The sequence below is a fragment of the Astyanax mexicanus genome, chromosome 10, assembly GCF_023375975.1.
Source record: "Astyanax mexicanus isolate ESR-SI-001 chromosome 10, AstMex3_surface, whole genome shotgun sequence".
NCBI classification, from domain to species: Eukaryota; Metazoa; Chordata; class Actinopteri; order Characiformes; family Acestrorhamphidae; genus Astyanax; species Astyanax mexicanus.
Window position 1 is genome coordinate 22,853,624 of NC_064417.1, and position 24,473 is coordinate 22,878,096.

Here is a 24,473-nt window from a genome sequence, read left to right on the forward strand (position 1 = left end):
GTTTGTCAAACAGACAGCATACACACAGTTAATCTTTAGGATTTTATTAAAATACCTTGTGGAATTTACCATCAGAGGTTACCATCACAAACATGATTGTTTTCTAATAAAAAAGTAAACAAAAACAAAAGTAAAGCTTAAGAGCCTAGTTACAGGAGATTTTTTTTTTCCTTTTTTGTACTTTTTGCAGTCTGGTGATGGAAAGGGGGGGGAAGAAGAAAAAAAATATGATTTCACAACGAAAGGAAAGGTGGTGAAGGAAAGGAATAAAAAGTTCACATGTTGTAAAAATACATTTCCTCATTTCAACATCACACACAGCTCACACATTCATTCATTTCATTGTTAGTTGTCAGTGCGACAAAATCGGGCCTAAAAAAAAGAAAAAAACAAGAAAATAGAAAAATAGAAGAAACCACAGTTGTGATAGAAGCATGGAGGGGGGGACTCTCTGTGGACAGAAGGGACTGATCTGAACTGAAAATGGATTGGAGATGGACTTCGTGCTGACGTTTCAGTGGAGAGAGACCCGCAGCCTGCTGGAGAAATGCTTGGGTGCATGTATGGGTGTGTATGTGTGTTTGAGAAAGACCCTGAGAGAGAAAGTGACGGCTCCCAGCCCATGGCTTCTCCTCTCCGCTACGCCCTCTCTGGGTTTGAGCCATGGCCAGAGAAAGAGTCCTGAAAGGGTCTTTGAGAGCACCCCTCAAACATCTCAAAGTGAAAGCCATCTGTGACCTTTCAGAAGAGAACTGCTAAAGAAAACTTCCTCTCTCTGGTGTGTGTATATTGCGGTCATTAGGTAGTGACGGGGGGAGGGGTTGTCACCAAGTCCACCATAGTCTTTGACATTGGTTCCCAAGCCTGGTCTGGGAGCACTCCTTACAAGCACACTGCAGCGTTTCCCTGCTCGACTCAAACACTCCTACACACACACAAACTACAACTCAACTTAAAGCAGAACTCCAGCTGACTCCACATAATTATACTGTTCACAGTGGATTGGTGTGAAACGCTCCTAAATTCTAAAGAAACCTGACCAATAAGGTTTGTTCACAGTGGTGGTGAATCAAACCAGACATCCAAATTACGTCCAGATGTTTGTCTTAAAAAAGCAACATCACAAAAAAAATATATATATATTACACAGAATGGTGATGAATATATGCTGTGTGAACTCTGGGACAATGATTCCTGGTACTTTTGAAAAGAAGAAGAAGAAAAAAAAACTTATTTATGGGGTATAGGTCCTTGATGATGGATGGTTTAAAAAAAAAAGAAAAAAGTCCTCAAATAAAATTTGTCACTATTTTACCACTTACACACATCTCGCAACTTATACATATGCATTAAGTTTGGGAAATGAGAGTAAATAAAATGGCTATACTCAGATCCAAATCAATCACCACCACTGAAAAGAAAATTATTTCAAACCTAATCTCATTCCCAACACAGAATTATACAGATGTACATACACTATTCTGACCAAATTTGGTGGAATTTTCCTTCAACCACGACTCTCCACAGCAAACTTCTTTTTTTATTAAAGGAAGGCTGCAAAAACAAAGCTTCCAACAGCTGGTTCTTTAACGATTCTCTCGTTCTACAGAGCTGACAAAAATGGATTCTAGGGCAAGGGAACTCCAACACCACAACTCTTTACAACAGATCTACATTGTACATTATTGTAATGAGAGGCTACATGATGACTATGCTGGAGCAGGATGAGAGAAGACTACAGCAGCAACACCCAATAGATGCCCAATATAGGCTTTAGCATAAAATCAATATGCTGTACTGTGCAAGTTCACAGCCAAAACACTGGCGAAAGATTTTGTATGCCACAGTTTTTTTTACTTGTTTGTTGGTGTTCTACAAATGATGGTGGTTGAAACTGGAGCGAATAGCTGATGTTACTTTTACTGAAATTCCTGCTATTAAAAAGAGATTATGTTGGGCGATGTTTGAACCAACAGAGCAAAAGTACTTAAGTGCCAGCAAAGGTGGAAATACTACACTAGAAAGTGGCAATGTAGTTACACTTCTGGGCACTACGGCAGGTACATTGCTATGCGAAGATTCCATGCAAAAGCATAAATTGACCTTAAAGTAATTGCTGGGAAGGATGTCGGAGCCTGTGAGGCAAAAAGCAAAGGAGATACAAAGGCCGTCTCTTTTTGAAATGTTTAGATACAACATGTAGAACACTGAATACAAAGTGGAGGGGAAAAAAAAAAAAGTTGTTTACAGAAATAGTATGCCTGATGCCAACAGATAAGAACTATGATGGCAAAAAATAAAAATAAAAAATGCTCAGAAACCAAAAAAAAAGTGAAAGAAAGGGAAATAAAAGTGAGCGTTTCAAAATATATACATCCCAAAAGGCATAAGCCTGGGATGTAGTTGGAAAAGCGTGTCATTTCACTCCAGGAGAGCTACACATTATTGAAAACCAGGAACCAGGGTATTAAGAACACAACACCAGGTCATCCGAACAGGATTCCTATACCGTGCCACATTTCTAGCTTGTATGAACAACATGCAGTTTAGTTTTCCACAACAAAATTATTTTCTCATCTTTTATTCATGAGAGGAAAAAAGAAACGAATCATGGATTTAAAAACAACTGTCATTATATGGGAAATACAAGGTCTTCGAAACCTCAGGGGACGACTTCTTACTTGGACAAAACCTAGTTTAGGCCTGACCTACATTAAGTTTCTTGACAAAAAGGAAATAAACAAAGCAAGAAGAAACGCACAACTATCAAAGTAATTCAGTCCATAATTAGGCTAAATCTGTGCCTGAAACAACTCTTAAGAGTATGTATGGTTTTAAGTCATTCTATTATTAGCGTTTATTCCCAAATGCACTATTCACCTAGCTTATCAGACCACAGTCCCCACAATTAATCATAAAACTCACTGACACACACACACACGCACGCACGCACGCGCACACAGCAAATGAAGGCTGTCAATTTGTGCTCATTAATTACAAAACCAAAAGACAAGGAAAGCTTTAAAATTAAAGCCTGAGTTTCCAAACTACATCTAATCAACTCAGCAAATGTCTATACTAAAAAGGAAATTACCATACATTGTTGGAGAGCTGCAGACACACACACAGGCATACACACACATCCACACACACATACTCTTCTCAAAAACTGGAAACTACCATCTAAAAAAGAAACATGCTGTACAAGCCCAACAAAGAAAAAAAAATCCAACCCAACACAAAAGAAAAGAGAAGAGCATACATTCAATATCTGTTACTGAGGTACTAGATAGGTTTTCCCTTGATGCAGAACAGTATTCAGAGTTAAGTTAAAAGACTCAACCTGGGGATGCATTCCCCGCTTTGGAAAGCAACTGCTTTGTCTGTGAACTAGCTTCATCCCAACTCTCGCCCTACTGTTGGCTGTGCTGCTTATGCTGTGGCTTCAGAGTAAAGTTAAATCACATCAAAACTGCTGACGAAAATGAATTAGAAAAAGAAGAACACTCATGCACGGTATTGGAGAATATGGGCCTTTTCCGAGAGCTTGTCTCTGTTTCAGAATGCTGAACAGACTGATTGTGTGCCATTCCCAGTCTTTGGAAACCAGACAAATGGACTGTTGATGGATGGGGTGGTGTGGTGCAGCAGAGTAGAGCCAATGCTAAAAGCTGTAAACGGGTGATGCATTTCCTTTACACCAAACCAAATGATGCTTCAAAAGCACTGTAAAGTGCCAGGCTGAGAAATATAACCAGGTGCTGAAAGTCTGAGCTGACAGCTGAACTTGGTACACTGTGCCCTAGTGCCACCTAGTGGAGGCATTATGTATTACAGTGATGAAAGTTAATCAAAAGACCATCGTAGCTTGAACAGAGGGACAGACAAAAAATATATCTAATAAAATGGATAATAAAAAATGGGACAAAGACCAAGTCAAGTCCTAGAGCTTTAGACTAATCACAAGTGTGTATTCTAGTCACACACAGCTCACAGATAAATGTTTCCACATGTGGCTTTCATAAAAGTACCGGATATGGGAATTCCAGCCTAACAGGGAAAATGATATATTTTAGGTACTTCTGTCAATACTGAAGCATAAACTGCCAAGTAAACTGATGATACCGTGCACATGCATGTGTTTTGATGAATGAGGCCCTTCCCATAATGCCAAAGATGTCAATAATTTTGGTTAAAAAATGTTTTTAATTTACCACTGCAATCATAATTGTTACCTGTAGAAAATATATTTGCAATGCAATGCTTCATCTTTTACTGGGAAGCCCTATAGCATGTGTGTAAAAAGTCTCATTCTCAAAGGGTGAGAGCAGGGCGAGAGCAGAGCTGGCTTGCTACAGTAATGTCGTACAAAGAGCAGTGGCTGAGGAAAAAGATAAAATAAAATCTGCAAAAAACGAATGAAGGGTGGACACAAAAGGCCTCATCACCCAGGGAGGCACAGATCAGAGAGTGTAGGGGAGCAAAGCAGGAGCAGAGAGTAAGTCAGAGTAGTAATGTTTAGCATGGAGGGCAATCAAGACTTAAAGCAATATGGGAGTCCAAACTGTGGGGGAAAAATAAAAAACAAAAACAAACAAACAAAAAAAGAATCCCCAGAATTTAGGCTGCCACTGTGTCTCCACCATATTGTTTAAACATCACAAAAAAAAGAACGATATGTAATAATGTACTGGTAAATCTTAAGTCTGAGTGAGAATACAGCCTCCAGACACCTGAAGCCTGAAATTGTAGTTCCATTTCCTTCCCAAGTCTTCATAAATTTAACATCGAAAGAAACAATATAGTCAACTTAAGTGTAATCAGTGACACAAACAGGTTATGGTGCATCTTCCATCACTCAGGTCTATTTAAGAGAATCATAAACATGACCAGTTTCATACAAAAAAAAAAAAAAAAAAAGAGGAGATTTCATACACTCCCAATGGACTGCTGCAACAGTGTAGTAGAAAATATAGTTCTGTCCGAAAGGTGTCAAAAACAACCTTGTGCTGAATAAACATGAACCCCAAACAACAACTGTCCACTGAGTACAAGAGCATCAAAGCCAAGTTTCACACTCAAACCTGACTAGGAAAGTTGAACTCATTGGTTATATGGAAGTCAATTAAATAGCTGGACACAAAAAACGGTCACGTTTATGACACTCTTACACAGACTTGTGCGTCGTCCACCAATATGTTACGAATACAGAAGTATATTAATGAAAAAAAAAAAAAAAGACTGAAAGGAAGGAGGAAGCACTCCCTCGTAATATGCGTGCGTCCTTCAAAAAGAGACGATGTAAAGGGGCTGAGTTCTACAGGACGTCCTTAGCATGAAGAGAGGAGTGGAACTCAAGTGTCTGAGCTCACCAAGTGGACAGAGTTACCCTTAGCCACAGGCAGTTTGTAGACATGATTTAATTTTTGTAAAGTTGTCAAAGAGGGAATCAATGATGTTGGTTGTCCCAAGAAATATTGCAGAAAAAAAACCTATGCTAACAAAAAAAAAAAAAAAGAGAAAGATCACAAATGTATGCTGGAGTTTGGGAGAAGGGGGAAAATAATAATAATAATAATAATAATAATCATGCGTTCTTCACTACTGTTAAAACGGCTGAACAGAAAAAAGTCAGGTAGAAGAGACACTACTCAAACTCCAACTAGTCCAGAGTATATTCAAAAAAGAAGCAATAAAAACAAAAGAGAGGGGGCGATTCAAACGCTAACGAAAAGAACCAATTACTGAATCCTTGAGAAGAGTTATTGCTTACTGCACAAGTGGGGAAAACAGGATACCACAAGAAAAAGGAGAAGTTGCTGCCAGGAAACAATGTTTTTGAGTGGGCCACTTTCTGGGCTTATACTTGTGTTCTGTTGGACTGGGTTAACCCGGAGAGGGGGGGGCAGGGAGAGGGGGTCACATCAAAAGCAGGGCACCGTCATGGTCTCAGCCCTACAAAAGGAGAAAGGGCATCGCTGGGGCAACGACGGAATGTGTTGGGATGCTATTGGTCAGAAGGGACGTCTCTGTCAGCCTCTGCCTTGGATGGCTGCCCAGGTGAGGGGGTGTGTGGCGGGTGTGAGACTGGGGCGATGGCGTGGGCCAGTGGCAGGGTCCCTGCCACCATGCCCTCAACTCCTGCCCCTGCACCGGGCAGACCACCAGGGGCCACACCAATCAGACCGGCAGGAAACCTGGGAGACAGAGAAGAGAAAACATGTTTGGATAATGTTACATCATAAGCTTAATTTAAAAAATAATAAAAATCACGATGGGACACAACCACAGCTCCAATTTTTTTGTTAATAAATAGCTGCTTTATATTCTCAAAACCTGTTAAATAAATTCACTACAAACATTAAACCTCCTTTTCCGTAAAAATTCACAGCAATCACTTGTGTGTCACTATGTTTGCAGTGTACCTGTAGGCTGTGGCTCCATTAAGTTCAGAATGCACAGTGGCAGCTTCCATAGATGACCACTGAGAAGCTGCCATCAGATATTCCTTATTCACACAGTTCTTCAGACTGTCTGGAATACGGCCTGCAGAAATACAGAACATCAGACGCTGGCGCGTACAACCGAGCACTGTGACGATGACGAAGGTAGAGATTATTTAAGCCACAGAAGTTTCCTGACCTGTGATAGCTCTGCGTACTTCCCGCGCTGCCTCCTCCCTCGCCTCAATGGAGGCCTGTTCGCTGTACCAGGATGTGTGGGGGGTGCAGATCAGATTAGGGGCATCCTTCAGAGGGCCCTGAGAGAAACTGGAAAGTAACAAAAAGATAAAGTTGTTTGCCATAATTGGCAAATTTGACATTTTATCTGTTGATTTCTGCTATAATTTTCAAATTTAATTTAGTACAATATAATTACTGTCAGTATATACCTGCTGTCACATTATAAAAGACTAAGAATATTAATTAAAAATCTCATTATATGAGATACGACTCCCAATCACATTGAGGTTTTCTAACAACACAGAAAAAACCTTCAAACAGCTACATATTTTTTTAATCTACATACTGATAAAATGCAAAATAATATTGTATATTACATTTTAACTTCAATATAATGCTCTGTGTCTAGTAGATAGTGTGTTCTACAATAACACCAGGCTGCAAAACATTTAGACAATGCAAGGAATGCATTGGCTAAAAATTCAATTTGCATAATTTTCCGCTTACCCTAGATGTACACGGTCAGCCAAGACACACTCCATCGACAAATTTTGTCTCTTAAGTTTTAAACTGAATCTACGAGACAAACGGTATGGACACCGAACATGTCTTGGCAGATGAACTACCTTCGGATTAAGCAGAAAATTGTGGGAATGCATTTTTTTGCTGAACCACTCTTGACTGTCATTAGAAACTCAGAATAAATCAAAATGGGCAGCAATTATAGATGTCTGGAGAGTGTTCACTGATGTCCACACATTGTATAGATGTGGACCAATTATCAGCAGAAACATAAAAAATAAATTAGCTGGACTGTGAACTTCCGTAATACAAAATATGATCATATGTTTGGGTAAATCAAAAGAAATTTGCTCCATGCATTTTAACACAGCTCAGCTGAAGGTTGAAGCTTCTGCTTGTCTGACTGATCCACTGTACAGTTATGCTTTATTCAAATTAACCTAATTAAATCTTTTTGAAGGTTTTTATTTTTGAAAACATGTGCTTACCTAAAGGGCTCTGTCTCGTGCACGTCCAAAGCTGCTCCCCGTATTCTTCCCTCCTTCAGTGCCTGAGCCAGAGCTTTCTCATCCACCAGCCCTCCTCGTGCAGTGTTCACCAGGAACGCACCCTGACGCATCTATAACAGATTGCGGCATAAAGTCATAAGGTAGTACTGAATTAAGTGTGGAAAGATAAATAATAAAAAAAAAAAAATAAAAAAAACCAAAAAAAAAAAAAAACTTGGGTATAAATATACAGTGGTTTTAACAATTCAGGTTTTTGATTTCTAATGTCAACACATTTTTTTTGTTTGCTTGCTCAGATACAATGCAATTTTTATTTTTCCTCACACGTTAACCTAGTCTGTTTCTCACAAAAAAAGAAGCATCTCCAGCAACTGAGAGACATAAAGATGAGGCAGTTTTAAATATCACTATGCCTTGAACATAGGTCTGGGTGATAGATCCAGATACATTTTGATACACAGTCAAAATGCAAACCGCTTCACTACAATGTTTTCTCAAGATATTCTTCACTGCAAGTTTACTCTATTTATTTGATTAGAGCCACCACATGGAGTACTGAAGCAGTAAGTCAAATTGGGGGGCTTGTCTTGGGGTAGTTTAGTGTCTATTTTAATACAAATATTGATACAATACAAACAAAGTGATAAGATATAATGCAATAATATAATTGTTCCACCTTGACTCTACTCTAGAGTCAATTACCTGGCACTCATACTTGGCACTCACACTAATGAACTGTGCAGTTTGGCACTGTTCTTTTAACATTGAAGACAGACCCCATTTACTGCTTAAAAAAAATTATAGAAAATTTAAGTAAATATGCAAAAAAATCTGATAACCATCATATTGCCCACCTCTACTTGAACATTCTTTTTTTGTATTTTTAACAATAAGCTTTCATTACCCCCACATCACATTATCTGATGCAAAAAATAGGTCTCCTCTTGGTTTATATGTATGAGATATGTCTTTTTGACTAAATGGAATATGACTACAAGGTCGGCTTCAGATATGATGGGGTGCCTTTACCTGTTTGATAGTGAAGTCGTTGATGAGGTGATGGTTGTGTTCGTTCAGACTGCAGTGAAGGGAAACACAGTCTGAGTGGATTAGAAGGTCCTGTAAGGTGGCCATACGCTGGAGGCCCAGGGACCTCTCCACTCCCTCCGGCAGGTACGGGTCGTAAAAGATTACTCCAAAACCGAATGCTTTTGCTCTTAAAGCCACTGCCTGGCCCACACGCCCTGAAAAATAAAAGGCCACTGTCAGAGACCAAGTTTTTCTACAGTTTTCCCACCATTTTTTCATCTGTACTTAATGATCTTACGGGCTCAGATAAAACGTATTTTTAAATATTTACCAGACAACAAATAGTTCAGTAATAATCTAGTAATTAGTCATCTCTTTTTAAATTTAATGAGAATATAATTTTATTCATCATTAATATCCATATCAGGGCTCAGAATCAGTTAACTGTTTCTTCATAATAAAGTGTAATGATAAGATCAAAAGGTTTACCAAGGCCAATGATGCCCAACGTCTCTCCTCGAATACGGGCAGCTCCACCAGCCACCTCCCTGATCTGCTCCACACTGGAGGCTCGAGTTCCCTCCCGCAATGCCTGGTGCATCCAGGTAACTCGGCGGTACAGGTTCAAGATCAGACACATGGAAGTGTCTGCCGTCTCCTCTACAGATGCAGCCGGGACATTACACACTGCTATCCCTGTTCATACAAGACAGTATAGGAAACAGGAGATGGTAAAAGATTTGTACCTAAGGCCTCCAATTTACAACAGCATATTAAAGTGTTATTTAAATAAACATGCAGTGCCTCACAATTTCTCCAAATTATAAAGTTAGGTTTACCAGTCATGCTAGGCTACAAAGGTTTCACTACAATATCAGAGATCCAGAATTTGCCAACTTAGGGTAAAAGGCAACCAGTTCATCTCATGCTGCAATTAAGGTAAAAATTACAACCATATTAATCTTACTATCTACTAGCTACTACCTAATTAGCAATCTATTTTAAAAGTCCTGCAAACTCAATACAGAAACAACTGCAGCTTATTACCCAATCAGATCAATTTCCTTGCCCCACTGATGTCAGCAGAACATACTGGATATGTGCCTAAAATGAATAGCCATCGCTCGCAATATGCCATCACTAAAAGCAGCCTCTACATTCATTTCCATCATTGTCAAAAACCTCATTCGAGAGGGAAGGAAGACACATATTCAGGTACTCAATCAACTTAACCAAATAAGTTTTGAATGGAAAAAAGAAAAAAAAACCCAAAAAAACGCAAATGGCAACTGCTGCCAAAATTTGTAAACCTAGATATTGACTGAAGTATCACAACAAGCCCGGAGCTTCGACACACATGCCAAAACCGAACATCAGTCTCACCAAGCTCTGCTGCAGCTTTGACATCCACGTTGTCGAATCCGCTGCCAATCCGCACGATGACCCGAAGGCCTTTAAACTTGTCAAGGTCATCTCGTGAGAGTGTGATGGTGTGGTACAGCAGTGCAGCCACAGCCTCGTTAAGAACCTGGAAAAAACATCACATGAAGTGATAAGTGAAATGGGGCAGACAAGACTGGATCATATCACTATATCATTTTTCAAGTTAAATTAATTTGAACACCGGACTGCGTCAGCACATCCAGAACACTAAACAGCATATTTTATTAACCTGACTGCAGTACGGGTGAAATTAAAATAGTGCTAAAAAAATGGGCTTTGAAAAACTTTAATCAACATGTTCCTTAATTAACAATAGAGAAAAGGAGAAAATAATTGCAATATTAATAAAATTAAGATAAATGTTATAACTGGCTGATAGGGATGCACCAAATATTTGAACATTCATTTCTTTCTGGGAAAAAATGTTACCAGTGTTTAATATTTTTGTGGTTTTGCAATTACTTCTCTCTGAACGCTAGCCAAAAATATATTTTGATTACTCAATTTCTTCACTGGTAAAAAGGAACAAAAATTGTGAAAACAAAACAAAAAAAACTAAGCTGTGCAGTAGGCTGTTTTTGATAAATTCATATCTACATAATAAATGCAGCTGTTCAGTCTTCCACTACACTGGGGCACTAAAGGAAATGTCACACTACCTTCTCGTGGATCTCCTGGGTGGACTGTGCATCACAGAACGCAACAGTGGCCACGTCCTTCAGGATGGGCATCTCCACTGTGCAGTCCCGGCCGTCCAGCAGGGCCACCAGTGGACGAGGGTGCATGGGCCCATTTAGGATGGGAGGGCGAATGCCTTTATTAGGAAGAAGAAGAAGAAGAAGAAAAAAAAAAAAAAAAAAAGGTTAGTTCAAAACGGGATCTAGCTGATAAAAATTTCGTTACAATTTTACCAAGATGAATCATGTTTACGAATACAGTGGAGAAAATATGTATTTGATCCCCCACTGACTTTAAAAGTTTTTATACAAAAGAAATAAATGAAACATCTCAATTTTATGCCAGCCTTTTTTTTTTTTTAACTGTAACTCAATTTCAAAAGAAAAACGGAGACAATTACACGAAATATAAAAAAATAAAATTAATTAGAATTTCATTTAAGGAAATAGGAATTTTACCCCCTAGTAAAACATCATTTTCTACTTGGTGTCAAAACCTTTCTTGTAGCTTTTTATAAGGTTTGCACACACTTCAGGAGTAATTTTGTCTCACTCCTCTCTGCAGATCATCTCCAAATCCTTAAAGTTCTTAGGCATGCATTTGGAAATGTGAAGCTTCAGCTCTCTCCAGAGATTTTTAATGGGATTGAGGCCAGAAGACTGGCCAGGCCATTCCATGAACCTAATATTTTTTTGTGTAGCTACTCATTTGTTTCTTTGACAGTATGTTTTGGGTCATTGTCGTGCTGGAGGGCCCATCCACGACCCATTTTCTGTGCCCTGGTGGAGGCCAGGAGGTTGTCACCCAGGTTTTTGCGATGCATCTTCTAGTTGATGTGGTGAAGTTGGCCTGTGCCCTTAAAAGAAAACAATGGTGATGATGTTCTTAGGGTCATATTCTGTATTTTTCTTCCTCCAAACACGTTGAGTTGAGGCCAAAGAGCTTAATTTTGGTCTCATCTGACCACAGCACCTTCTTCTCCCAGTCTCTCTCGGAGTGATTAATATGTTCATTGGTGAACCTAAGAAGGCCTGGACATGAGCCTTTTTGAGCAGAGGAACCTTGTGTGCACTGCAGGATTTTAAACCATTACGTCTCAGTTTATTACCAATGTTTCAAAGCTGCCTTGAGATCGTGAACCAGCTCCTCCCGTGTAGTTCTTGGTTGACTTTTAGCCTCTCTCATGATCAGTGAGACTACACAAGGTAATATCTTGCATGGAGCTCCAGGCCCAGGTCAACTGACAATGTCATAATTGTTCCACTTCCAAATAATTGGACCAACCGTGGTCACCTTCTCATCCAGTCTCTTATTTACAGCTTTGTAGCCCATTCCAGGATTGTGTAGGGCAACAATTTTTTCCCTGACATCTTTAAACAGCTCTTAAATCTTGCCCATGGTGGAGATGTTGGAGTGTCACTGAGTCTGTTGGCAGGTGGCCTTTTATTCAGGTGACTATATGAGACAGGTGTCTCATGCAGATAACGACTTCACAGAGATTAAGGTGCATCAGTGGTCTGTGGGAGCCAACATTAATCATGGTTTTTAGGGAATTAAATACTTATTTTTCCCTCAAGAAAATACTAATTATTACTTTTTAAATTTTCTACTTTTTTTGATATTCCACCTCTTCACTGTTAAAATGAAGCTACCATAAATTCTTTCAAACTTGCAAAATCAGTGGGGAAACAAATACTTATTTCCTCCACTTTATATGTCAGCCAGTCAGGCAGTTCACCAGCTGACAATGAAGCTACCAAAAAGGTCAACCACATTTAAAACCAATTGGCTGGGTTTATGCTTCACCAGCCAGTCAATGCTTATCTCTGCATTTTAAAAGGCCAAACTAAAAAACAAACATCAGCCTGAGTTGCTGGTTGCAGTCACGGTGCTCGGTGGCCCGAGAAGTGAAAAGTTCAAATGTTTTAATTGCAACTCTCTCACATTTAGCAAAAAAAGTGCCAAAGGATATTTAACCAAGATGATAACACGGCACAAAGACAAATGTTGAAATTGGTCCTGAAAGAAACTCCTTTAATTAGGCAAGAAAGGCCAAGATTTAGATCTGCCAAATCGATTACAGGCCCATGATTTATTTATCACAAACAGTTCTGTGTGCTGAGAGGTGGGGATTATATGATACTGGAACTCCCCAGCAGGACTTGGACCACTGCCTTGAAATATGACAGCCACAGACAACAAAGAATTACTTCTTAACATACAATATTTACAGTTATACTAAAATGGGCTGCACACATGAATAAATAAACAAATAAATAATTATATATTTATAACAAATAAATAAATATATATTTATGGAAGATGTATACAAGGTTTCTGAAGGAATAAATAACACCGTCTATCAGCTCCATATACAAATTAGGGCACACTTGATAGCACAGTTCAAAATTTTAACAAACAGTTTTGCACAAAAAAAAGGAAATGTTCAAAGGCTGAAAGTAGGGTGTTAGACTTTTTTGGTCCCACCAGGGGAGATTTCTTAGGCTACCCAAAACTGCCTCCCACAGAAAAAGACTAGTACAGCCACAGACATCATGCAAAGCAATACCATATAAAAACTGTCATCCATGACATTAATTAATGAAAAAATACGTAAAAATTAGTCACGAAATATATATAAAAAAAGGGTTAAAGCAAATGCATGTTTAAGATTTTTGTATGAACAGTACAGCCATCAACTTTGTTGAACGTAATTACATGTTGATAAAGCAGGGTGATATGGTAAATATATTATATCACAATATTTACAGACATTTTCACAACACACAGAATTAACAGTGGCATTCTTCTATTCAATTATTTTTTATTTAACTTTTGCTAATTTTGCTACACATCATCCAATTTAACAGGACTTTTTATATTCTCTGCAATTAAATGTAAAGTTGGTTCAGTGTTCTTTAAGCACTAATGATAGCCTTGATATGTTTATTAAAACATTGTCAGTAAGACAGTTTTTTACAATACAATATTGACAAATTGTCCAGCTCTACTTTAAGCCAATATAGTAATGTAAGATTTGAAATGATCTAACTGAAGATCCACACTCCACATGACCATCTAAAAACAGATCATATTCAAACACTACTACCCAACAGGAAAGTACAATAAAAAAATATTGTTCACCTAAAAGCACACCGTCTCTAATTCTACATTTCGTTTCATATACAGATAGAATGAATTTTAAAATTATTTTCATAAGATTTTTAGAATTATTTTCCAAGTATTAAAGAAACATCAGCTGACCCAGGACGTGTATAAGCCAAGCGATTAACAGGTCTTCGCAGACCGAAGATTCCTCATCAGTGCATGGTTAGCAAAAACGCATTCACACAAAACAAAAGCACCATGCTCCGTGTCAAGCCCACCGAACGACGTGAAAGCATACAGGCCCATCCACAGAAACACATCAATGCTGGTCTCTGTCCATCTCTGACCCCCCCTTCCTCCCTCCCTAAAGCAGGCTAGACAGATGAACGGGTTGGGGGGACTAAATAGGAGAAGGGGGTGGACAGAGGGAGCAGGAGGTAGAGAGAGGGGTGAGAGTGGGGGGCAGGGAATCTTAATATGACTCATGATGACCTAAATCCTGCAGTGTATATGTAGACAACTCTCCCTGACCCACAATCCTGACAACTATGCATTTATTCACGCGCCTCACAAACATTTACTGTGGTTTGCTATTTTCCAAGACAATGCCCTTGAACACTGCTGATGAGTGTGGTTGGTGTTCAATGGTCAGACAGCATTTTTATTAAACACAGGCATTTTTGTACACTTTTAAATGATAAGAATTTGTACTTAACAGTCAAGAAGTAAATAATTACAACAAGGACAATCAATTGAAATATTACCATGATACTCTTTAAAATCGATATGGCTGTAGGACACGGATACACCGGAACTGGTGCAATTAATATATCGCTCTGTGGTAAACAGCACTGTGGATTATCCTAATCATAAATCGGTTAATTAAAGTCTGAGCTGCCTCTAAACAGATATCATTCGCATCCATTCTATCATAAGGCAAAGCTACTTGGGAATTTTGCTAAGATGTATGCAAGGCGGGGGATGTCTGGGAGGGACAACGACACTGCACTCTTATCTTCAGTAGCAAAAACAGCCCTCTAGTTACACATCAACCGCCATAACAGTCAGCAAGATTTACTGTTTCCACACACAGCAAATGACATGGAAGTCAGCCAGAGATGAGCTGTAATCATTCTAATAAGGTGAGCTGATTGTAGGTCCACACTAATGATTAGGAATGCAGGGGTGCACTCATTATTTATGGCCAAATTTAAATTTCTTTATGTTAATTTAGCCTGCTGATATTTTAGGCCAATTTTATCATTCTTTACTAGGGACTGACAGTACATATAGCCCTATAGAAGTTTATAAAAGGGATGTAAAATGAATGTATAAAAGGTATTTATTAAGGGAATAATACATATTTTACACGTCCCTTTACCGATACATTTATTGCCATCTGAATGCGGGAGTTTTATGATAGCACAAGGTATTCCAGCATCCCCAAGCACCAATAAAATTACCACAGAACAAGAGTGTTTCTAGTACCATCAAGTGATTGATTTAAAACAGTATAAGAATTTGTCTCTCTTCTTTCAGTTTGAGGTTTTAACAATTAGATTTACTTTTTGTTTGTGCCTAATCGAAAGGTTAAAGGAACACATGAATCACACCTGCATTTTTACAATTCTTTCTAATAATTGCAGCTTAATTTTTGATTGCTTGTTTCCGGTCAAAAGAATCACGTTAATCAGGTGAGCAAATTGTATGTCTCCAAAATGCACCAATCTAAACAAAGATGATATAAACCAACTAGAAAAGACCAAATCAATATGTAAGACTAAACTTTATTTCCCTCATTAATCAATTTTCATTTTTTGGCTCAAAACAGATCTTCATAAATGAAAGGACCTGGTACTGTAATATGAACAGATTTCTTCCCAAAATGGTTCAAATGCTCACACCAAAACGTTTATGAACATTGCCTTTAGTGCTTGCTGATGGATACTGGCAAAAAGACGCATGAAATCTGATCTGACTGTTCACGTTCATGTTGCAGGACTATAAATCAAATGCATATTTTATCATACATCTAGCCCCCACACAGGACAATGGCTCAAATATTTCATATCAATTCAAAAGTATGAATTCATGTCAACACAGCCCTGAAAAATATCAGATCTGTCTCACATTTGTCTGATAATATAAATAGCCTAATTATCACTGGATGGAGACAGAATTTGATTATAAACTGACACTTTAGTTTGAAAAAGAAAAAAGAAACATGCCCATTTAAATTCTTGGTTAAGGAGGGGTATTGCACTAGCACATCAACACACAATAACAATTAGCAGCACTAAAATTCTTACAAGATGATCTACAATCCAAAAACCACAAACACATCCACACACACACTTCCCAAATTCAACAGCGGTGCCCTTTTAGCCCCAACACTGACAGGTGTCCACTCGGCTGCCTGCTGGAGACTTTTTGGAGAGTGGAGGGTGTTTACTCAAGAACACCCGGCTCCATTTCACTCTCACTAACGTGCACACACAACAACGTGAGCGCGCACACACATACCCCAAGCAATTTACAGGAGTGCGAGGCATGAGCACTATAAGCACTAAGACTAATATTTGTGCCTACAGCTCTTTGATGGTTTCATACAGCAAAACCAAGGAGCTGATCTGATCTGATGAAAGAGCGCACACACTTTGCTGCTCTACAGAAAATGGGGGAGGACAGAAAAGCTTAGACTCTTTAGAGACGTAAAAATGTCGAAGCACAGAAAAAAAACAGTAATCATAAAGCTCTCGTGTGAACAATGCAAATGCTTATTCCTCCGAGGTCATGAAGGGAGCAAAGCATGGCGGTGGCGACAGCGGCAGCAGCGAGCGCAGATGCTGTGAGTTGAGCTCGCGCCAGCGTGTATGAAAGAGCGCGAGAGCGCCGCAGAGGAGGCAAGGCCGTGCAGACAATGCCATTCATTCACAGCTCATTCCTCCTCCTCTCGTCCACCCCCCACTTCCAAAACCTCCTTGTGTCCTGCTCTCTGCATTCCCCTCCCCATTCCCCACCTCGCTTTCTTACCATGCTGCTGCTACAGGAGGGACACACACACACACACACAAAGAGGGGGGAGGGGTGTGGTGATAATACAGCAGCACCACACCCTACCTCCTGCCTGCCAGACACAAATACAAACACGCTTGCTCAACTCTACAAACCACAAGGACACACATACACACACTCTGTTAAAAAGGAAATTACGAACACTAGAGATACCACACCCATGCCATATTACTCCCAACCTTCATGCCTTCCCCCCCACACCGACAATACACGGACACCAACACACACACATCCTTGCCTTGCATCGTGAAGCGTGCACGCCTGTCTTCTCCCCCTCTCTCTCACCCTCTCTCTCTTCTCTCCCTCAATCGCTCTCTATCACTCTCTCTCTCTCCACTCTCCACCCTTCACAATCAGCGTCAGCCTGTTTTTACCCAGCAGGCGCCCAGCTGTCATCCACACCCGGCTCCTCCCCCACGCGCCGCCTCCAATCAACTGGGCCAGGCATTCAATTGCGGCCAACCAGCACTAACCTCATTAGCATAGGCAAGGAGCACTACTAGAGGCAGCTGGACAGTTGCTGGTTTTTAAAGAGCCAGCCGCTCACTACACATCCACTACAGACTGCCCTATTATTCTCTCCAAGTTAACGAAGCCACTTGAAGGCACAGCCTCAACCTGACCGCTCAACAAACACAGAGCATGTCAGGATCAATGCACTATTTAACCTCATCTAATCTCTCAGCAACCAGCATTTTATTAGAAGCTGTAAGGCAATGTAACAAGTTTGTCCAATTAGCATATGTAGACTTTGATGTGCTAATTAGCAACATACAGTACATATAACAGGGTTTCTACACTCCATGCATTTACTTAATTTATTCACTTTATCTGCTTGTATTATTACTATTTGCTTTACCAAGCTACACTATATTTCCAAATGTTTGTAGACACCCTTTTAAATGAATAATTCACATAATACTTCAAGCTGCACCCTGACACAGCCACCTGTCCCTGTAAAGATGTACTCTGCCACTGTATGGCCATGCACAATGTCAGACATAAAATAGAGCAGTATAAAGATTGAGCTGTGGAGGCTTGTTTTCTGGGTGGGGATCTTCCAACAAGCTGACTCTCACTATTGCTCTTAGTGCTGAACGCAATCAGATCCTCCCCGCAATTCTCCAAAATTTAGTGTAAAGCATTCCCTGGACAGTAGAGACAGTTACTCTAACAAAAGCAGGATAAACTCTGATACCCTTGATTTCAGAAGAAACACTATATGAGCAGGTGTTTAAATACTATTGTCCATACAGTGTCTTTATGTATCTACCAATCATGCCCAGAAATTAAATTTGTGGCCCGTTACAGATATGCAATATTTTAAGGCCACGTCTGCAGAAGCTGATATATAAACATTAACAAAATGTGGAAGTTAGAACTAGATCCACCTAAACTACCACTGCAGTGAAATACTTTTTGTAATAGTGCCGGGCGATTATGGCCCAAAGTAAGACAGATAGAAACTTAAGAAATGAGTAGCGTTTTAAGATATTTTAGATTAAAAAGATAAAATTTGTGCGCAAAATAGCGATTACTTCATTTAAAAAAAAAAAAAAAAAAACTGTAATTCAAATTAACCAAATTAATCGTGAAAATCCCTCACTACTATTTTGTAATCTGTGAAATCAGTTAAATTTAAAAAACAATTCTTTTTTACCTGTCAGCTGCACATCTGCAATTGATAACATTGATAAACAGACAAAGACTACACAATAAAGAGTAAGGTACAATTGTATTATGACCACTATCAAATATCTTCAGTGAAATCCAGTAGAAAAATGTACTAACTAGGGGAGCCCAGATCAGGGTTTTTTTTGGTACAAGTTAGGTGTCTTTTGAATATGAATAGGAACAGGAAAACAGCATTTCCTCCCAAGGTCACATTTTTCTGTGCTGGTCAACCACTTCAAAAGCAGTCAAACTGGTCACATAAAAACACAAACTCACAATGCCCCTGCTGCATGTTGATGCTTCTTATTTTATTGTGGCATGCAAATTATGCATATGGCATCTACAGACACACTTTAAAATCAATGATAAAGTTGGAATATAAGTCCAAACATATTTCCAGTATTACATTAGCAATGTTAACAAACCTAGCCCTAATTCAAAACTCCAAATTAATTTTAGGGAAAATAGACAGACTACAAAAATCAAAAATGCAACATCATTCATCATACATCATAATCAGAGCAACAGTTCAGCAAAGAACTAACCTAACTAACATCAAAAAATGATTTAAAAGCTCAATGATAAGTACACACAGGACTACCATTCAGAACCTCAGTCACATATTCTTGCCCATATCCATTATTTATTTATTTATTTTTGTTAAAATTCGTCCCACTGTGTTTTCATGTACTGTCCTTTATAAAACATACCAAAACACATGTAGTCACATGACTCTGCCCCATAAAGTCTGCAGCATGTAAGCAACATGAAAAACTCAAACACTAAGCCAACTGAGCAACTTAAGCAGTTCGTACCAAAGAGAAACGCTGCACACTTTGATAATTAAACCCTTTACTAACAATATACAAGGTAAAACATTTAATGAAACGTGATGATGACTGGAGGCCTTCATACATCTTTAACATCAAGTCAAATGAATAATTTCATGTCATTAGCACATTTTTGCTAAAGCATGCTAGTGGATAAACAACTGTCTGACAAATAATTTTCAGCTCTATGAACAGCCATTGTAAGTGCCATAATTTAATAACATCTCTCAATAAACCTGTTCATGAACAGTACCCAGAGTTCTTTATTCATCCCTGAAATGAAGATTCTCACTGGTTCTGCATCCGAGTTTGACTCTGTATTTGAGATAGTGATTAGTTCTGCTGCAGAATTTGACCCCCCCTTTCTCCCTCTTTTTTGCCTACAGGTCAGCAAGGTTTTAAAAAAGGTATTTCCACTATTAAGCTGCATTTAAACTTCATTAAAAAGTCAATGTTACAATCACAAATATTAAAACTGTGCAAGAGACAGGATTAGAAAGTTTTTAGGGCTGCTTTTCTCACACTTGATTCAAATACACAGTTTTCTCTTTAATTCAACAGGACAACTTTACATCTCACTACTGATATTATGACAACCTTGCATGTTGCAACTTAACTAGTGTTACAACTGCTGTTTTGCACCTGCCTCTCTTTCACAGAAAATGGAATTTCCCGTGAATTCTGATAAAACCAAATATCCATATCAAGACCTCCTTCTGAATTATTCTAAAATAATAACACTCGCTAAAATCAGTAGACATGCCCAAATGGCTTTGCTCAATTTCCTCAGATGACAATGTTTCCCAGAACCACAGTTCAATCTTCTCCATCCTACGAAAAAACCTGTTTTGATGCCAGTCTTAATGTAGAGCTCATACAAGCTGAAATCAAGACTACTATTAGAGAACACTATACTGAGTGCTCCATAAATAGCTGAAGCGCCACATTTAGGCCCACATTGTTCCCGCCGCCTTTAGCAGCACTGGGCAAGAGCCCCTCTAAGAGCTGCCAGCCGTCAGACTGTCTACCCCGCCCCTGCAGCCGACAGGAAGAAGCAGAGATAAGAAAGAATAGAGCTCTACATGTGCCACAGTCTGTATTATACTCTACCTGACCACAGACATTCGCTAAACACATTTTAACAATGATCTGGATCACTCGAATCAATATAATATAGACTGCTTATTACTTGCATTCAAGTTTGTAACACACTTTCACAAGTTCAATGTGTTCACACAGTTTAATTTGTAACTGATATTATATTAATAGCATATTGACAGTGAAACACATTAAAGCAGCAACTCTCTCCTACAAGTAAATGTAATATAGAGGAGGAGGAAAGAAACTGCAGCCATATGAACAGCCCTTTTAGAGCGCAATATAGTTTCAATGAATTTACATCCTGGAAATCTCCCCAATAAGATTTTAAAAAGGTGGAATGGTTAACTTTAGTCCACCTGCACAATCAATCAATTATCAAAGTATTAAATTAAAGTAAAAATATATTTTTTACATTAAATGTTTACATTTGTGAGGGCTACATTAAGCCATGGAATTCAGTTGGCAAACACTTATATAGAAGTAGTCTTGGAACTGCAAGAAACAATTAATACTACAATAGCAAATTTCTTAAAGCCTAAAACATATCAGATGCCGCAGCACATAATTAGAATAATTAAGGCAATTGTAAATTAAATTTCAAATTAACATTCCTTACGCTAGGTGAGACATATGTAGGTTAACTTATTATTCTTGATGAAAGAATACAGTTAACTCCAATGTGTTCACTCAACTCCTGATTTTTATTCTCTGTTGAAACTACAAACATCACCACAGTGTTCCCTGTCCTATCATTTTAAGCAACACTTTCATTTTTGTGCATACTATAAGCTTATTCTTACCTTCACAGATGCGGTCCAGTCTCTGTCGCTTCACTTTGTGTTTGTCCATAAGAGCCATCGAGTGGCAGATCTTCTTAAAGACCAGCTAAGGCCACAACAGGAGAATGAAAAAGAGCACAGAACAAAGTCCGTTCCTGTCCACACTAGGAGAGAAATCACTCAAATCTTCTCCAGACCTGCAAGCACACACACAAGAAGGCTATTTAATGTACATTTTTCACTTTAATTTAAGTCAGTTTACTACATAAAGAACTTGATATAACTTGCTATGAAGAGCCATTTAGACTTACCAGAGGTGCAAATCAATTAACACCTTTGTCACCTTCCAACAGCAACTGTTGACAAGAAAAATACAGAATGAATGACATTTATAAGAAACTGCACAAATGTACTGCTTTAAACCATTTGTACACAGAATTTGATACTGATCAAATTAGCTAGTTCCCATAAAAGAAGTGAGTAAATGCTTTGGCCTACATGAGAAAAGGAGACCAATAAGGTAAAAAAATATCCATACATCTGCTCAGCCTAACCTCTCAACAAAAAAAATAAGTACCGTAAGAAACCCCTAAAAAATCATCTCTCAACTAAATATTTGAAGCCCCTTTGGGAAAAAATATATTTAGACACTTGAAAAGTTCCCTTAATTTAATACATCTTTTTACTCAGTATGAAGGTAGAAAAATAATATATAGATAAAACGTTCTCTCCTTTAATCTAATAAATCGTTCATTCAATTTAATAAAACCTTCCTTCAGTTTAAATAACACTCCAATCTGGAATAGAGAAAGGGATTTAATTATTAAGGGAATGTTTTCCTCAAATACTACTTTTTTTAATAATACTTTACAGACTCTGTATTAAAATCTCCAGAGATATGTACCTCAATATTAGCTTATGAGTCAGTTACCTCATAAACAATCTGTTAGGTCCCTCCAACAAATGTTTTAGGCAAAAGTATTTGACCTACATGAAATTTCCAAGACAGCTCAAAATCACTACCAACTTTTAAAATAGCCTAGAGCAAAAATAAACAACAACAACAACAATAATAATAATAAATACACTAATGTAAAAAGCCACTAAAGAATCATGGAAACAGGAATAATTATATTACATAAAACCTTCAAGAAATTCATTAATAATTCCGTTTATTTAATAAATAATTCCATAAACTTAACTAAAGCATCCTCTCTAAACACCTTAACTGATTTCAAACAAGTTTTAGTCAAATTACTTTTTAGTAATAGGAAATAATCATAAACTTACCTCTTGGAGCAATAAAGTACCCCGCTAGGTTATCTAACCTATCTGTCTAGGAAAATCAGAACATCGTGATAAATTAGATGGGTATAAAGGCGGATTAATATATTTTTTATATATTATTTAGGTAACTTTTTTTTATAAAAAGACTTTTTTTCCTTTTACGCAAAGTGCTTAGGTAAGCTACATTTTGAGGGCTGAATGAATGAATGAATGGAGGCTGGTGAAAAAAAAAAACACTTTCAGAGGAGCAGTCTTAAGATTTTTGCAAGAAACACTAAAGCAAGCTAAACTAAATGCACTTAATCACCAAGACCCTACACTCTGAAATATAGCTAGCTAGCATAACAGTTATGCCGCAGAACGAAATGAGCGTAGCACTGTAACTTCAGTTTCAAATTAGCTTACGTTTCCATCCCTATAAGATACATATAGATTTACTAGTTAGTTCTTTAACTTCAGTACCTCATTAACTCATACATTCAGTAAAATTTTTACCATGATTCTCTGCCCCAATCAGAGATATACACACATTTAAATAAAGAGTTTCAGAAAAGGCGCAAAATTAAAGAAAGAGCTAAAGAGCTGAGTATTAGTTGGGCTAGCTAGATAGCTAGGTTAGCTTCGCTAGCTGTGGTGATAACGTTTCTGGAGCCGTTGTATGAAAATTTGCAACCAGTTCGAACTCATTGAAAAAATATCGCTGAAATTGACCAAATTGAGAGTTCATATAAATTCTCAGGCTGCTTAACTGTACATTCAGGAATTGGGAATGTCTAAAAACGGCCATGAGAAATTTAAAAAGCCCAAATTTCCAGCTAGTTTAAAATGTTCGTTAGCTTCGCCAAACTTCTCAGCAACTCGGGTTAAGTTAGCTAGCTAGCTTAGCACAGCATAGCTTAGCATAGCTTTCTCACAGCTAACCTGGCTAAAGCTAAAGCTAAACAACAGTTCAAAACATTCACAGGCTTCAGAAAAACTCTCAACAAGGAGACAAATCGCCCTCTAAACATTCATCTACAACTTTCTAACATCTCTGAAACCCGCCGCCTCCATTCAGCTCAGAGAACAGGAGAAGTCCTGAGCACCGCGTTAGCATGAGAGCTAACCTAGCTAGCCTAGCTCCGTGTGGTACAAAATAGCCCGAAAAAGCTGTTTTACAGCCGCGGCCGGGCAGTCCCTAAACAGATTGATATTAGTAGCGCTGCTGACTTTAATATGCGGGATTAAAGAGGTGAGGGAAGTAAAAGGCGGTGAAGCTGCAGAAGAATATGTATATACAGAGCTAACCCACCGAATGAGCGCCGTGTAGAGGTTAGCTGCGGGTCAGTGTGGTGAGAGGAGGTGAAGCAGCGCTGCCCCGCTACCGCTCGCCATGAAATCCGCATAAAAGGCAGCAGCAGGCAGGAGTGGAGGAGGCCTGAGAGAGACGAGCCCCAGAAAAGAGAAGAAGATCTGCGGACAGAACAAACAGTACAGCGGCTCCCAAAGGTGGTGTGAGGAAGGGCAGCAGCGCGGGGGGCAGGTCAACTGGACTCAGGAATCTTTTGTTTTATTGAATAAGGTCAGAAAACGTAAGGTCACACACTTTAAAACACCACACTCATAAGCAGAGGGCCTAAATAAAACTTTTTTCAGTGGTTGTAAAAATAGGTACCAAAAGTGTAAAAAATTTTGGCAACCAAAATTATTCAGTCAACAATGTAAAAAAAGTTTGGTTCAGTGAAACAAAGTTTGATTCAGCCAATCAAATGGGTT

The 24,473-nt window shown here is 38.6% G+C and overlaps 1 protein-coding gene across 2 annotated transcripts; it reads right to left on the bottom strand.

Annotated features, from left to right (window-relative positions):
• Positions 1 to 28: 28 nt before the first annotated feature.
• LOC103035478 (C-terminal binding protein 1) lies at positions 29 to 24,165 on the bottom strand. Of its 2 annotated transcripts, XM_007235314.4 has the most exons (11): positions 24,010 to 24,165; positions 21,743 to 21,787; positions 21,453 to 21,628; positions 10,846 to 11,000; positions 10,127 to 10,271; positions 9,233 to 9,439; positions 8,744 to 8,958; positions 7,694 to 7,824; positions 6,643 to 6,770; positions 6,426 to 6,546; positions 29 to 6,197 (listed from the first exon to the last, which is right to left on the bottom strand). In XM_007235314.4, the coding sequence occupies exons 3-11, from the start codon at positions 21,508 to 21,510 to the stop codon at positions 6,008 to 6,010; spliced, it is 1,350 nt and encodes a 449-aa protein (XP_007235376.1). In that variant the 5' UTR covers positions 21,511 to 21,628; positions 21,743 to 21,787; positions 24,010 to 24,165; the 3' UTR covers positions 29 to 6,007. The 2 variants fall into 2 exon arrangements, with proteins under 2 accessions (XP_007235376.1, XP_007235377.1); XM_007235315.4 differs by lacking the exons at positions 21,453 to 21,628; positions 21,743 to 21,787; positions 24,010 to 24,165 and adding an exon at positions 17,286 to 17,412.
• Between the last annotated feature and the right edge of the window lie 308 nt (positions 24,166 to 24,473).

What these genes read in the sequence shown, in the direction of transcription:
- LOC103035478 (XM_007235314.4), bottom strand. Translation starts at nt 21,510, where the DNA reads ATGGCTCTTATGGACAAACACAAAGTGAAGCGACAGAGACTGGACCGC. An exon ending in ACGACTTCACTATCAAACAG is followed by an intron (nt 7,825 to 8,743) that starts GTAAAGGCACCC and finishes AATCTGTTATAG; the next exon opens with ATGCGTCAGGGTGCGTTCCT. An exon ending in CACGAGACAGAGCCCTTTAG is followed by an intron (nt 6,771 to 7,693) that starts GTAAGCACATGT and finishes GTTACTTTCCAG; the next exon opens with TTTCTCTCAGGGCCCTCTGA.